The following is a 16,493-nucleotide window of genomic DNA, read 5'->3' as shown; positions in this document are numbered from 1 at the left end:
TCGATCCTGGAAACTCACACTTTGGACTCTACGCTAAAAATACACTTGAATAGAAACGCTAAACTCCAAAACTTCTGGGCGCGGGGGTTGCAGAAAGGGAGCTAGAGGCAGAGACAAGCCCGGAGTGGGAGGGGCGAGGGAGAGGTCCAAGCACCGCCCCCGTTCCACTCCCACCGAGCTGGCTCCGCCCCTCAGGCTCCCTTTTTAAAAAAGCGCGGGCGCGCGTGCGCAGGCGCAGTCCGCTTGAGTCCCGAGCCGCGCACGCGCGGTGACGGTAGGATGGTGGAGTTGGTACCTTTTGCGGTTCCCATCGGGGGTGACAAAACCTTGCTGGTGTGGGAGCTGAGCTCTGGACCCACGGCCGAGGCCTTGCAGGTAAGCCGAGCCGGGGCGGAGGGAGGGGTGGAGGAAGCCGCCCCGCTCCCCAGTAACTGGGCGCCCCGGGGCACTGCTGCAGCACCTCATCTGCCTGTGGTATCCGCTGAGAGGAATCTTAGTTCTAGAGCCGACCTGAGCAGTCAGCTCGCCCCACAGATTTTTTTTTTTTTTTTTTTTTGCGGTACGCGGGCCTCTCACCACTGTGGCCTCTCCCGCTGCGGAGCACAGGCTCCGGACGCGCAGGCCCAGCGGCCACGGCCCACGGGCCCAGCCGCTCCGCGGCATGTGGGATCTTCCCGGAGCGGGGCACGAACCCGCGTCCCCTGCAACGGCAGGCGGACTCCCAACCACTGTGCCACCTGGGAAGCCCGCCCCCACAGATTTTTGAGAAATAGTTCCCAACAGACGGCATTGCCTCCTAATGCTTTTCGAAGCTTAGGATTTCAGAGGGAACCTTGTTCATGAAATGAGAAGTGTTTGGAGTTGCAGGCTCACCACAGTTGCCTGTGGCGAAGGGCTGGGGGAATATAAGGGAATGGGCGGTTTGGTTTCCTGGGCGTGAAATTTCCTGCACTTACTTAGCATGGGACCACCCTACAGCATTCTCTGTTCACAGTCTTCTCCCAGTTTGGCCTTCTGTATTCGGTCCGAGTCTTCCCAAACGCAGCAGTGGCCGGTCCTGGGTTCTATGCCATCATCAAGTTTTATTCAGCAAGGGATGCCCACAGGGCCCAGAAGGCATGCGACCAGAAGCAGCTTTTTCAGACATCTCCAGTGAAGGTGGGTCCAAATGTGGAATTCCTTGCTCTACTGGGATGAAGTGCTGAATTTAAAACTAATAGGCCATCGGGAATTCCCTGGCGGTCCAGTGGTTAGGACTCTGCACTTTCACTGCTGAGGGCCTGGTTCAATCCCTGGTCTGGGAACTAAGATCCCAGGGGAAAAAAAAAAAAAAGGCCAGCGTTTGTACAGCACTGTGGTGTACAGAATGCTCTCAGATGCACTGCTCCACGGATCCCTCAGTCCCCCAGTTCTTTCTTTCTTTTTTTTAGATGAAGAAACTCGAACTCAGGATGGTTAAGTGACTTACTTAAGGTTCATGGCAGTAAATGTGGAAACTAGAGGCCAAACCCAAACTTAACTGATGTTAAACCCCATGTCATTTTATGCTGCCCCTTAATTTAAGAAATCTTCACAAGAGTCTTCCTTATATTTACTTTTATGTGGATTTTAAATGTGTGAGGTTGACAGATTTTTAAAATTAATTAATTAATTACTTAATTAATTTTTGGCTGCGTTGAGTCTTATTGCTGCGCGCCGGATTTCTCTAGTTGCGGCGAGTGGGGGTTGCTCTTCGTTGCGGTGCGTGGGCTTCTCATCGCGATGGCTTTTCTTGTTGCAGAGCACGGGTTCTAGGCACGTGGGCTTCAGTAGTTGTGGCTCACGGGCTTAGTTGCTCTGCGGCATGTGGGATCTTCCAGGACCAGGGATCGAACCCGTGCCCCCTGCATTGGCAGGCGGACTCTTAACCACTGTGCCACCAGGGAAGTCCCGAGCTTGCCAAACTTTTGTCAGATGTAACATAAAGGAGGCTTCATCATCATCATCACTCTCAAACTGCCTATTCAGAACTCCCTTCAGATTCCAGAAAATGGTTAAAATATTCTTTAATGCATTGTAGAAACCTTATTCCATATTAACATGCCATCCAATTTTACTTCCCCAGAATTAACATTTCATTATGTGCCTCCATTGAGCCACCATTCCTTTTTCAAGGACCTTTTCAATTCCTCTGAATAAGTGAGTGAGGCTTAGAGTTCCCAGACCTTTCACTTTATAATTGTGTGTCTTCTCTGATTGGCTTCTTGCTCTGGCTACTTCCTACTGACCTTGCTGCCTCTTCTCACCCATATTTCTTTACTCACTGATTTCGCCTTTATTGAATCTGAGAACTCTCCTCAGATGTGACTCCAGGTACACTACCTCCCACTTCTGTACCCTGTTTAACACCCTCTTCAATCCTGGCTGTACTCCCTGGGGTTGAAATGATTTTGTGTCAGACATTCTTTAATTTGCAGACCCTGTGACCATTTCACATAACCACTCAGATATTACAGATGGTCCTGGAAAGATTATGAAACAGTTACTTGGTATCAGTTGTGAGTAACGAGTTCTTTTCTTATATTGGACAATAAGACCATTCCGTAAGTTTAGGTTCTGAGATTTTCACAGCATAAAGCCCGTCACTGATAGAGTAATGAAGAAAATGTTCTACAAGTCACTATAGAGTTGAGAGGAAAGGGCATTCGTATTAGATTTCTTTATTTCATGCAGAGCCTTAGTTTACTACCCACACCCCCGAAATTGTTACCTACTTTAATTATGCGTTCTTTTAAATTTTAAATTATTTATTTATTTGGTTGCACCGGGACTTAGTTGCAGCAGGCGGGCTCCTTAGTTGTGGCTCAAGGGCTCCCCAGTTGCAGCATGTGGGCTCCCCAGTTGCAGCAGGCAGGCTCCTTTAGTTGTGGCTCGCAGGCTCCTTAACTGTGGCGTGCAAACTCTTAGTTGCAGCATGCATGTGAGACCTAGTTCCCTGACCAGGGATCGAACCCAGGCCCCCTGCATTGGGAGCACGGAGTCTTAACCACTGCGTCAGCAGGGAATTTCCAATTATGTGTTCTTTTATTCATTGGCAGGTATACATACTTCTTATCTTTTTTCCCCTGTATTTTTTATAAATACAGAAAAGAGAATAACATCTTAAAATAAAATGAAGGAAAGGCCTAATGTATCTGAGTTTTTCTCAGTAGCACGAAGGGAAATGTTTGCCAGCAAGAAATGTGGCAAGGTTATCCCAGATGTCACCTGTCTCTACTACCCAGGGGCTCAGAGCCCTTCTGAAGCTTCCTTATTGTCCAGGACAGCTCCATTATGACTCACCGTACAGGGCCTAGCCTCCCATGCGACACTCAACATTTAAAAATTAGTCTTCATTTCTCCTTCCCAGCAGGCAGCTTCAGTTGGAGAAAGTAATTTCATTTTCTTATGTACTCCTTCATTCACTCAGTCAACAGACCATCTCTCCTCTATTATATGCCAAGATCTATGCTGGTTTCTGGTAACAAGGAAATAATAATATATGGTTCCTTCAAGCACTTAAGGAGCTGATAAACTAGTGACAGAGGAAGATGCACAAACAAATCAATAAAGAATTAACAATGCTTTGACTTTATTTGTATTATTTGAATTTTTATGACTATATTTATATACTACACCCTGTTCAAAGTGGAAATAGACATATAAGAAAGAACTAGTGATGTAAAAAATCCACAGTAATATGTAAGTTATTTAGAGAGTTAAGACTGGAAATATTTGCACTCTCAAAGAAGCTTGTTAATGCAGATAAACCTTGAATTCTTTTTTTTTTTAAGAAGATGTTGGAGGTAGGAGTTTATTAATTTATTTTTATTTTTGCTGTGTTGGGTCTTCGTTTCTGTGCGAGGGCTTCCTCTAGTTGTGGCAAGCGGGGGCCACTCTTCATCGTGGTGCACGGGCCTCTCACTATCGCGGCCTCTCTTGTTGCGGAGCACAGGCTCCAGACGCGCAGGCTCAGTAGTTGTGGCGCACGGGGTTAGTTGCTCCGCGGCATGTGGGATCCTCCCAGGCCAGGGCTCGAACCCGTATCCCCTGCATTAGCAGGCAGATTCTCAACCACTGCGCCACCAGGGAAGCCCAAACCTCTAATTCTTTTGGTTGTTTTATTTACATTTATAGAGGTATATGTATTCCCTCTTCTAACAGGGGTTAGTAACTTGGGGAGGGGGCGCTACAGATTAAGGTCCTGATTCAGTGGCAGGTCCATCTTATCTCCTCTTCAGGTCATATTCTCAAGCAGGGGCTACAGGATGAGATGAGTAAAACAGTTCACTTCCTTTGCTTACCCCCAGCCCCATAATAGGCTTCTGCTGCGCTTCCTTGGTTGCTTTCATCATCACTTTCACCACCAGAGGTCAGGGAACCTTCCGGTTAATCAGGGGTCCTGGAAATGATGCAGAAAAGTACTGACTTAAAAATAATAAATAACATTTATTTAGGGCTGACTGTGAACTCATTGCTTAAAATGGCCTCCTTAATCTTCACAACCACTCTATGAAATTGGTATTGATAAATCTCAGGTATATCCAAAATAAGTCTCTATGTAGGGTTGTGATATTTTTAGGTCTTTTATGTCTTTAGGTTCGTCTCGGCACCAGACATAAGGCGGTTCAACATAATACGCTGGCCCTAAACAGCTCCAGATGCCAGGAATTGGCAAATTACTACTTTGGTTTCAATGGGTGGTCAAAAAGGATCATCAAGGTAAACTCTGTAGATTTTCTTTGACTAACCAGACTTCTTTCAATGTTGAACTCCTAGACTTTAGAGAGGAGAATAGAACAAGGCTATGGGGAGGAGATGTGAGAGGAGGCTTCCACATGGAAATATCTGAGCATTGGCCTGCCACCTAGAATTAGTGATAATCTCAATGACTTGGATGGCGGTGTCCGTAATTTTCTCCAGTGTTTGTATGGTATATAATAAAAAATAGTTGTCCATATCTAGTCATTCATTTGCAAGTCTCACTTGATTTTGAAGCTATTGCATACCTAAACTATTACCTGGGATTGCTGGAGTTCAGTTTTTATTTCTAACAACAGGATATTTTTGAAGTCTAGCCTTTAATTCAAAATCCTAACAGCTTCAGGATCTTTCTAACCTTGAAGAAAGGGAAAATGAAGATATTGTGACACCACTTCAGAAGCAAAGCCTGAAGTTCTTCTGTGCTTTAGAGGTGGTGTTGCCCTCCCACGAGTGCAGGAGTCCCGGAGTTGGCATGGCTGAGGAACCTTTGGATAAGTTGGAGGAAGGTCTGTTTTCCAGTATGTGTGTGTGTGGGGAGGTAAGGGAGTGGGATTTCTCTTTTTTCCTTTCTTTCTGAAACTCAACTTTTCAGATACATCATCACCTTTTCTAAGCCACTAAAGCCTTGGGCAGAATTTTTCTGCCTGACAATATAGGTTTTTATCTTAGGCAATACCTGACAGCACCTTAAACTTTAGAATTTTAGAACTGACCGCCTGCCAAGAAGCTTAGGAGGAGGGAAAATGAGTTAGTTGGTTTTTTTTTTTTTTTTGGTTAATAATTTGTTTTGTGCTAAAATAGTCCTTCAAATACAGATGTCTTCTGGCCTTCAGTTATCCCAACAAAATCATTGTCTAAAGATTGAAATAAACTCTTGTGTAAATGTTCAGTCCTTTGCCTCCTATAGAAGGGCCTGAGCGGAAAAAGTAAATGTAAATCCCTAGGAAGGGGATTCCAACTGGTACTGAGTTTTTTCCTAGAATCCATGGCACTTGGGCTTAGGGTTTTAAGTCAGAGGCAGGGCTGTTAGCGAATGGAGTGGAGGAGGTTCCACCATCCACCTGAGTGGGTGACGGTTCAGGAGAGGCCAGGTCATCTGCACTACCACCAAATCTATCTCACTGTATGAATCCAGCCCTTTACACACAGGAGAGCAGGGTCTGTAGCAGTGTAGCCTCAGCTTGTCCACTTGAAATCTGTGAGTAATATGAGATTTGTGCCACGTTCTTGGTTTGCATTTCCCATCGAGTATTTTAGGAACTTCCAGAATAGATCTGAGCAGTAAAAATGTGCCATGCCAGGGTATACCTACAACAGAGACATTCACCCGTACCCCAGTGTTGTGCCTGCCCTTAATCACTAAGATAATGATCTAAGAATCACAGATGCATTTGTAGTTTTAAACACATAACCTAGAAATCAGTTATTCAGACAGGCATTTTAAATTCATCTGTTTTGGTTGGATTTAGGGTCATTATCATTCCTTATGAAAAGGAAGGTAACCCAGAAGCTTGCTATTCAGAAGGCTATGACAGATGCATTCCAGAAACTGCTGATTGTGGTTTTAGGTAAGACCTTTTTGATTGTCCTTGAAGTACTTCAGTTTCAGTGAGCAAATAAACTTATTTGAAAAGTTAATTGGATGAAAATAATGGTTATGTAAAACATTACATATTCTTTCATTCACCAGATGCTTTCACAGCAGCAGTCTTCAACTTGTTCTTTGTGGCATTTATGAGAAAAACGACAGCAAATATTATTGTCCCCAGTGTTTAGATGTAGAATGACTTGCCTCAGTTCATACAGAAAGTGTTTGATCCAGTTCTTCCTCAGTTGCTTGCTTATCATACAGAATAGTGTAGTGATTATAAGCCTTGGGCACCTGTGTTTGAGTCCTAACTTTGTCTCTTAGATTTTTTTTTTGTTGTTGTTGCAATTTTAGGCTTTTCTAGCCAGAGACATTTGAAGGTATTTAATATCGCTAAGCTGCAATTTCTTTATCTGCAAATAGGGTTAGTAATTCAGCTTACCACCTAATGGTGGATACTGTAAGAGTAAATGAGATGATGAATGTAAAAAACTTAAAACTATGCCTGAAAGCAGGCATAAGCAGACAAAATATATTGACTATTATTATTATCATTGTTGTTTTCTTGTTGAAGAGTTTATTAGATTATGTTTTTGGAATTAATTCAATTTCAGTTTTCATTTCTGATATATTCGGTGAATATGATTCTTATATAATAATCGGCTACGTTTTTGTGAGCCTTGAAAGTGGTCATGCTATTGAATAGCGTTGATTGTGTTCCCTATCGAGTTATACAGCGGTGAGAATGTCACAGGCTGTGCCCAAAGGAAACTTTATGACTAGTAGATTCCCGGAACAGAATTGCTCCCCTGCTTCACAGCCCTGCAGGCTTAGAGACTGAGAAATCCTAGCTAAGTTGTCAGAGACTTTATTTGCTTGTAAGCGTTGACCCTGGATTGGTCTTGGCCTTCCCACCTGGGCAGTCCTTCCAGTGAAGTTTGACTTCCCTGGTCATCAAGCAGAATCTCCATCAGCTGTCAACTCTGGGTAACAACCTTTAAGAACCAAACTAAATGTCTGGGTTGTTTGTCCCTAATATGCCAAGGTATTCCTTATATGTACTCCAAACTCCTTAGACCAAAAAGCCTGGTGGCTCTAGCTTGCCTTGAGGAAAGCTGTATTGTCCAAGAGGTACATGGGCCAGTTTCTGCCAGTAGAGTGTTCAAACGCTCTCCCTCTCTCTCTCTGTCTCCAAAGCTTTGTTCATCCTATCTGGTAGAATTTTGGTCCCAAGGAGTAGGCACTTGCCTTGCTTCTAATATGAAGTATCTATTATAGTCCAGTGGTATCTATCCAGGTTTGAACTCATTTTGACCCCCACCTAACACCTTCCTATTTCATTGTATTGTGATTGAACATTTTTGTTTCCACGGCTTTTAATTGCTATGTCATTATTCCTTAGTTCTTATTTCTAAGATCATAAAGGTTTTTGAACCAAAGTTGATACTTCTTATATATTTTTTTCACAAATAATTATGATAAAAACTGTCAGATGAGGGAACTCCTAGGAAAATGCTCTTATTTTCTGCTTTTAGAAATCAAAAGAATGTCTAATTATTGGGTGCTACCATTGTATACAGGAAGTTTTAGAACAAGAAAACTTCTGAATTGATCCTTGTTAACTTTATTTCAGAAAGTGGTAAAATAGCTGTGGCATATAGACCCTGTGAAGAGGTCACAGATGCTAGAATCGAAGAGGAACTACAGGATTTAATTCAAGTATGTGGAGATAAAAACTCAAGGGGGTACACAGCCAGTGTAGCCATAATTCAAAACAACCAGCAGGATTTGGAAGACCTTGGCATGTCTACTCAGCTCTGTCTTCCTTAGGAAAATGTGAAACTCTGAAACTGCTTTTGAGGCAGGGAATTTCTAGGGCTTTTCCCAGTCCCGAGCCTTGTCTCTGGCCCCTTATTTGAAGTTTGGAGAGCAGGATTGAGGGCCATCAGTGTACGTCTGCAGTTGTGGACACAGGAGAAGACACAGGCCTTTTAGAACTCCCCTCAAATAGAATTGCAGGGATTTGGGAACAAAGTAACTATGGCCTTAAGTGTGATTATGCTACAGTGTTTTAAAACTATTCATGCCTTTCAAGTAAGGTATATTACCCAGATCTCAGCGTCTCATATATATCTTGTGTTAAATATTTTGCCGAAGAACCTTTCTGTAAACCAATTATATGGATGCCTCGAATTAGGGATTAAGTTGTCAACGTAATTTCTAAAAGAAAACACTAATGTACTGCATATAGGATTTTTATTAAAAAGGAGCAAAAAATGTGTTTCATGTCATTGAGAGCTTATTTTGGGGCTAGATTTCTGATTATTTAACTCACCCCAATGTTGCAAAGTTTGTTTTGAAGGGAAGAAAGTAGAGAAAGAAAAGGTGGTTATGTTCTGAAAAATGTAAAAATTTTGGAAGTTTTTCCTGTACAAAATAATTATTTTAATTCAATTTAAATCAGTCAAGGAAACTTCAAACATATCCATGTTTGGGCTTTAAGAAGTCTAGCTTCCTGGGCTTCCCTGGTGGCGCAGTGGTTGAGAGTCCGCCTGCCGATGCAGGGGACACGGGTTCATGCCCCGGTCCGGGAAGATCCCACATGCCGCGGAGCAGCTGGGCCCGTGAGCCATGGCCGCTGAGCCTGCGCGTCCGGAGCCTGTGTCCCACAACGGGAGAGGCCACAGCAGTGAGAGGCCCGTGTACCGCAAAAAAAAAAAAAAAAAAAAGAAGTCTAGCTTCCTGTGAAATGTGAGAGGAAAGGATTCCATATTGATAGTAAAGATTTCAGAAACCTGATTATAACAACAGATCCATTCCTAAATGAGGCCAATCTTGGAATCAGTTCCATTTAGAAACCATTATGTGCTAGGCCCTGGAAATAAGATGAAGCTCCTTCTCTCTTGGAGTTTAGGTGTTAAAGGTGTACCAGACAATTAAAAAGAACTAAAATTAAACAGATTATGAAAAGGACTGTGAAAAAAGTAAACTGGGTGCTAGTTACAGTATTTCAAGAAAATTACTTAACATGCTGACTTTAACATTCTAAGTGTCTTCTCCATGTCTGCACACAGGGTAGACCTCTGAAAAGTGACACTGTGGTTTTTTCTAGATTAATGGCTCTATTGAGACAAGGTGGGATGGGGGAAGTTTTCCCATGCTAATGTAAAGGGCCATTCACTTGGTTTTAGACTCTTTCCCAGAATGAATTGCTCACCTGCCCCCATCCCCTCCTACAGAAGTTCTGGAGTCATCACTGATTCCGTGGTAACCCCTAGTAACAGAGTGGTGAATGAATAATGAGACGTGAATACTGAGAGTTTGGAGGAAATGGCAACATTTTAGAATAATTGTAAGGTGTGTTCCCCTCCCGCCACCCTGACTGGTGCTCATTTTGCAGGTCAGCTACTTTTCTTGTCAGCCGTGTGGCCAAAGGGAGGAAGAATGTCTCTCAGACTTCAGCTTCGAGGAGGAAGAGTTCAGATTGCCAGAACTGGACTAGCACTTTTGAATTTCCCAGAATGCCACGTCCTGTGGTTTCCTCGGGAAGCTCTGCATCCTTCCCAACCCCCCTCCACCCCTGGGCTGCTGGAGTTTGGGGCCACTCGGGTCTGCAGCCCAAATCCCGCCTCATTGTTTAGGGCCAGGGAGGGCGGGGCGGGGTTGGGAAGAGGGCCCGGCAGGAGGTAATTGTCGCCTTTGCAAGGGTAAAGATGGCTTGCGCCCTGGGGACTCTGGGAAAAAGGCCCACTCTGGTGGCCCTCATTGGATCTCCGCACGAGCCTAATAAAGGTGGCGTAACTAAAGATGTCATTAATAACGGGTGGGACGTTAGGCGGGGGAGGGGCGCGCGGTTGCTAACGGTGAGCCGTCGCGGCGCGGCGCTGGCATAATGGTTCCGGTTCGGCTCTGAAGGAGGATGTGGCTCCGGCTCCTCACTGGCCTGGGTCGCTGCGCGTGGGAGCCGCCGCATGTTATGTCCTGGCTGTGCCTCTGTGTCGCTGCTGCGCCCCACGGCTCCTCCTCACGTGGCAACGACTGTGGCTTCTAGTCCAGGCAGTTCAGCCTCCGGAGTGGGCCCTGGGCCCTGTCCAGGTGACCCCCAACCCCCCGCGGCTGACTGAGGCTTGGTCTTCATACGCCTCAGACCCCCCTCCCAAATTGCCCCATGCCCTTACACCCCTGGCAGAAGCCGGGGGCTTTAATCACTTGACGTCCTCGTCTCCAGTCCAGATGTTGGCCCCGCCTCATCAGGAGGTGACTGAGACTGAGGCTCCATACCCGGACACGGATTCCGTTGGAGAGCTGCCTATAGGGCCAGATCAGTTTGCTGTTCCACATCAGGATCTGAATAACAAGCAAACCCAGCATGAAAAGATCTCAGAGGCGGTTCCAGTGCTAGACTGGGATCAGAATCAGCCTTTGGTTCTGCCTTCTCGACACAAAAGTAAGACTAAACACATAGGTCTAGATCAGGCTGAAGGTCACCAATCATTTGAAATAATTGTTCCACCTCTAGGTAGTAACAGCTCAAAACCAATGAAGTTTATTGTTTCACCCCCAAACCTGAAGGAAGATCTAGTTCAGCATCAACGGCTTGCCAAAGTTGTTGGAACTACAGGCCAATTTGAAAAAAACACTCAGGGTCTAGAACAATAGTTGCAGGGTGATTATTTAGATCCCAGTATTGATGCCTTTTATCCTGAGGAGAGCCTACCTAGGGATTTTTTGGGGAGCCCAGATGAACCTCCAGAGCCCCCCGAGGAAGCTGAAATTTCTCCATCCCAGCAGGAGGCCCAAACTCGTCATCCAGAGCTCACTGAGGAGGCTGAATCTTTACCCCAGCAGGAGGTCCCTGCTCAGCATCCACAGATCCCTGAGAAGGTTGAATCTTTTTCACCCCAGGCAGAGGCCCAGGCTCAGCATCCAGAGCCCACTGAAGTGGTAGAACCACCTCCACTTCAGCAGGAGGCTCCATCTCAGCCTTCAGAGGCCCCTGAGGAACTGGAAACTTCAAGTCCTCAGGAGGCCCTCGCCTGGCCTTTGGAGACACTTAAGGAGGTTGTAGTTTGACCAGTAGCACATCATGGGGTAAATGAAGCTCAGCAGTCACACTTGTACAATGTCACTGTTAAACCTCTGGCTCTGGCACTTCCCATAAATCCACAGGTCACTAAAGAGGTTGAACCTTCTCCAGTCCAGCAGGAGACCCCATCTCAGCCTCCAGAGCTCATTAAGGAAGTTGTAGCTCAGTCTCCATTGTATCCCGAGGTGACAGTTCCAGCACAGAGCAGGATCATGCTGAGCATCCAACATCACCCAGTATCAAGAGCAGTGGTTCTCAACCAGGGTGATTTTGCACGCAGGTGACATTTGGTAGTGTCTGGAGACATTTTTGCTTGTCAGAACTGTATATGCTACTGGCATCTAGTGGACAGAGGCCAGAGGTGCTACTAAACATCCAACAGTGTACAGGAGAGCCTCCCACAGCAAAGAATTATCCAGCCTAAAATGTCAATAGTGCTGCCTATCTAGAGAAATAAAGATCACTTAACACAAGTATTTAATGAGCATTTAGTATTTTGTATCTAATGCACCACATATATAATCATGAAAGTATAAATCATAATATCTCCCACAGTGAGATTTCTTTAGTGTATGGAGGGAGTAGTGATGTTATGTTTCATCATATATAAATTAGAATTATTGCCAAAGGATAAGTGTTCTGAAAGAATATCTATTTTTCTAATTCTTTTGCTTGTGTTTTTTTGTAGAAATCTTGGTTGCAATTTACTCACAGAACTGAGCTTTGGAACGTTTCAGGCCTGGCATGGAATGCAGTTTTTACACAAGTTGTAAGTGAAATGGAAGATGAATACATGTAAAAAACCATGTGTAAAAACAATCATGCAGTTATTGGTTAGCTGGGTGTAAGTAAGCCCAGTATGAATTCTTGAAAGTATGTCTTGAGAGCCATTTCTTTTTTTTTCAAATGAGGAAACTAAGGTACAAAGAGGCCAAGAGACTTGTTTAACTCATATATATGAAAGGCTCTGCTTTCCATAGCACTGATCTTTGGCACGGGCAATAAAAGGCACCAAACAAAAACACTCAGATTAGCATTGTCATGGAATCCCACTGATGCCTCTCCAATATGCGAAGGGTCCAGGAAGTTCCACTTTTGAATTTCACTTTGATTCCTGCTCATGTGCAAAGTTCCTAACTGCTTAAAATGTATGCAACACAAAGCTGCAGAGAACTAAGTTTAGCAGGGTATGCTTCAGGGAGCAAAAGGTGTGGGTGCTTCCCCAGCCATTATTAGCTCTTTTAAATGGTAAAGCAGAAAGAATTCCTGAACACCCACCACAGGGCTCTCCCCAGCCACCCAGAACATTATTTTTCAAAACATATATTTCTGAAGTGAATTATCTGTGGCCAATAGGAACCTTTGAGGCATGGAAAAAGGCGTTGTTTGTGTTCAGCTGTAGTGTGAAAAATATAAAGAAAATACATTGCTGTGGCCTAATTCAATATATTTTCTTTGCTGACTACTCTTCAATAAGAAGTGTGGGTTTTACACCCCTTCAGCTCAAAACTTCTCTGATTTCTCATGACACAAGGAAATGATAGTGGGTACGTTCAGTGGCCCGAAGGCGATTTTAGACTCAAGGTAAAGAGCTCTTCTACACCTGGCTTTGGAAAAGACTCTCTTACCTGTCTTGTGGTTCAGAAATCCAGTTTCACACAGTTCACACATTTTGGGTTAATGAAGGTGTTGAGGCTGTGTCTGGAGCTGGATTAGCAATTCCTGCAGATGCCTGTCTTTAGCGGCCTCCTTCCTTTCCCTTGTTAGTTTGCTGACGCCTACCTTGGGGAGAGAGCACCAAGGGTCGGTTTTTCTTTTGCCAGCACACCGGAGAGCAGGCTCGTGAGGTCCCTTCACCAGGAGGTTTCAGTAGCGTCAGTACAACGTCTTAAACTCACCACCTTTCCTAAACCTCCTATAACACCAAGAGTTCCTTATAAGAATCAGAGTTTCACTATAGTTATGTAGGCAACACAGGAAAATACATTGTGGAAATAAATACATACATAAATAAATAAATCACAGTTTTAAAATTAATGAATTCATTCAAAAAACATTCACTGAGTGCCATGCCCCCTGTGTGTCAGCATTGTACTAAGGGCTGGGGATACAAAGACGCATAGGGCAAGGACTTTGTCCCCATAAGCTTTCATACTGGAAGGAGAAAGATGGATGTTGATGGGAAAACATATATGAGAGCCATTCTAGCATCTATGCAGCAGGGTAACAAGGTGAGGGAGGGGGGTGATGAAGTAGAAAATGGGTGGTAGGTTAGAAAAGATTTGTAATGGAAGAGGCACCAACTTGTTCCTTTGGAATTTGTGTTCCTCTTAAATGACAGAAAAAGGTAGTGAAAGAATCAGAACTATCTGGTGTTGGAAATAAATTAGTACTGTACTCCGAAAACTCATTCACAGTTACTTTCAAAAGATTGTCACAGTATAGTAAGTCTTTGTTTTGGACTAAGTCTTTCTAATAGACAAAGCTAATTTGCTTCAGGAAACATTTGGCATGGTGAGATATAAACTTTATTGCATCTCTTTCTAAAGCCACCAAGGGAAGATGCCACCCTCGAGTTAAGTCATTTTACTACCTATAATGACATATTACTGGGGTGTTTATAAGTTGCCTGCATTAAATAAGTTTGGAAAACGGCCCCAGCTGCGGTGGATTTATCATGAATTCAATGAAGCTTAGGCTTCAGGGCTCCTCACTTGCATAGGTCCCTTCCAAGGTTTTGAGAGGGGTCCTAGCGATTTTTGTATTCATAACGTTGCATGTTTTTATTAGATAGGATTTCCCAAAGTAGATGAGGTTCAGGCCCCACAAAACCTTGATTCATCACCGGGTTTCAGGTAATTATGTCAGTAGGTTTCTTGAATGAAGCCTCTATGTTATTGGCAAACATCAGGTGAAGTTGTTAACAGTGTGGTAGTCTATTTTAAAGCCGAAATCTACCTCAAAGATGAGCCTAGAGCTTATTAATTAATAAAGTCCCACTTTTTGAATGGTGGTAGTAATCATATCTCTTTCAGATAAAATCAGGAATGAAATATATTATGGAAAACCAACAGTGGTTGATAATCCTAAATGTTAAGTATACTTTTTTTTCTGACTTTAAAGTGTTTCTCCTTCATTCACCTATGCAGGTCCAGACTGATGGCTTATTTTAAAAAATTCTTTTAGTCACTTCACTGGTTCTAACAATACAAGCTCCATGATTTTAGAAACTGAAGGACTCTACAATGTAGAAAGGCTATATAACTTACCCAGACAGAGCACATTCACATGCTGGCTTGTCTGTGGTACATCAATATTGTACCAAGAACATAAGCACTAAGAGAGAATAAGAGGAAAGTCAAAGCCTTATCCCTATTGAATTATTTACCCCATTGTTGAGAATATCAATGAGGGAGGTGTGGCCACACTATGAAGGCAAATTGAGCTTCGGTCACAGAGCCGCCCTAATGCTCCCCCAGTCAGCTAGCATTGTTTTCCTTTCCATAGCTATGTACACACAGAAGCTTCCACACTTCAGGGTGCTGTCCTCACTTTTTGCTATGTACTAGAGTCCTGGCAGGTTCTCAGATTTAGAAAGGCATAAGCGCTAAAAACAAAAGTAACTTGGGTCTGCCCTTTGGGGTGATTCAGCGTGGCTGTTTTATTTGTAATAGTTCAAAATTTTGAGATTGTCACACCTAGCAACTACAATTCTTTTCTTCTCCCAACTGCATCTTATTCTTCCCACCTATAGTATTTTCTCCCATTCTATATGTTTTTTTCACTTTCTTGATAGTGTCCTTTGAAGCACAAACTTTTTAATTTTTATAAAATCCCATTCATCTGTTTTTCCTTTCGTTGTTTGTGCTTCTGGTATCATATCTAAGAAACTGTTGTCTAATGCAAGGTCATAAAGATTTACTCCTGTGTATTCTTCTAAGAGTTTTATAGCCTTAGGTCTTACATTTGGATATTTGATCCATTTGGAGTGAATTTTCATATATGGTGTAAAGTGTAGGAGTCCAGCTTCATTATTTTGTGTGTGGATGTACAGTTGTCCCAGCATCATTTGAAAAGACCGTTCTTTCCACATTGAATTGTTTTGGCACCCTTGTTGAAAATCAAAAGACCATAAATATGAGGGTTTATTTCTATACTGTCAATTCTGTTCCATTGATTTACATGTCTGTTCTTATTCCAGTACCACACTGTGATTGCAGTAGCTTTGAACTGAGTTTTGAAACCAGGATGTGCGAGTCCTCCCACTTTGTTCTTTACCAACATTGTTTTGGTTATTCTATTTCCTTGAATTGCCATATGAATTTTAGAATTAGCTTGGCAATTTCTGGAAAGAAGTCAGCTGGGATTTTGATAGGAATTGCAATGGAACCATAGGTCGATTTGGGAAGTAGTGAAATTTTAATAAGATTATCTTCCCGTCCATGAATCCAGCATGTCTTTATATTTATTTAGATCTTCTTCAATTTCTTTCAACAATTTTGTACTTTTCAGTGTGAATCTTGCACTTGGTTAAATTTTTCCCTAAGTATTTTATTTGTTTTGATGCTGTTACACATGGAATTGTTTTCTTAATTTCATTTTTGGATTACTCATTGCTCGTGTGTAGAAATAATATTGATCTTATATCCGACAACCTTGCTGAACTCACTTATTAATGCTAACAGTTATTCTCCTAGATTCCCAGGAATATGTCTTGTGGTCTTCCAGTTTCCCGGGAATACATTGGAACATTTCAAAGTCTCTGTGGACATCTCATTCCTCGGCTTTTCTTTTTAAGCTTTTCGGTTGGGCTGTTTTTTGCCCCAAACTGTTATCCATTGCCTCATGCAACCACCATGTTAAAATATTTGCTTGAAAATATTTTCCAGAAATGCCACCTGCAGAGAGACTTTGCTCACTAGACAGCTCTCAGTCAGGTCAAAGGCAAGCCTTTCAAGTGAGGTCTTCCAGGGGACCACCAGACATGTAAAACAATGACAGTTTTTTGGGCATGAGGCTTTGAAGGACCTCCCAGTC

At 43.2% G+C, this 16,493-nt stretch overlaps 1 protein-coding gene across 6 annotated transcripts in view; it reads left to right on the top strand.

Moving 5' to 3' along the window:
* Window positions 1–247: 247 nt before the first annotated feature.
* Window positions 248–16,493, top strand: part of LOC309793141 (RAD52 motif-containing protein 1-like) — a 38,421-nt gene continuing 22,175 nt past the window's right edge. Inside the window, exons 1-7 of one of the 6 annotated variants that reach the window (XM_082603452.1) lie at window positions 248–375; window positions 979–1,158; window positions 4,618–4,740; window positions 5,120–5,288; window positions 6,252–6,350; window positions 8,004–8,089; window positions 12,145–12,225. In XM_082603452.1, the coding sequence (XP_082459578.1) occupies window positions 280–375; window positions 979–1,158; window positions 4,618–4,740; window positions 5,120–5,288; window positions 6,252–6,350; window positions 8,004–8,089; window positions 12,145–12,225 (834 nt within the window). In that variant the 5' untranslated portion in view covers window positions 248–279. Of the gene's footprint in view, window positions 376–978; window positions 1,159–4,617; window positions 4,741–5,119; window positions 5,289–6,251; window positions 6,351–8,003; window positions 8,284–9,770; window positions 10,235–11,582; window positions 11,721–12,144; window positions 12,226–16,493 lie in introns of those variants that run through there. The other 5 variants (XM_082603453.1, XM_082603451.1, XM_082603454.1 and 2 more) reach the window with 5 other exon arrangements.

Source organism: Mesoplodon mirus (genome assembly GCF_964341445.2).
Source record: "Mesoplodon mirus genome assembly, chromosome: 18".
Lineage (NCBI taxonomy): Eukaryota > Metazoa > Chordata > Mammalia > Artiodactyla > Ziphiidae > Mesoplodon > Mesoplodon mirus.
The sequence above is the reverse complement of the archived record's forward strand: the minus strand, read 5'-3'. Positions and strand labels throughout refer to the sequence as shown.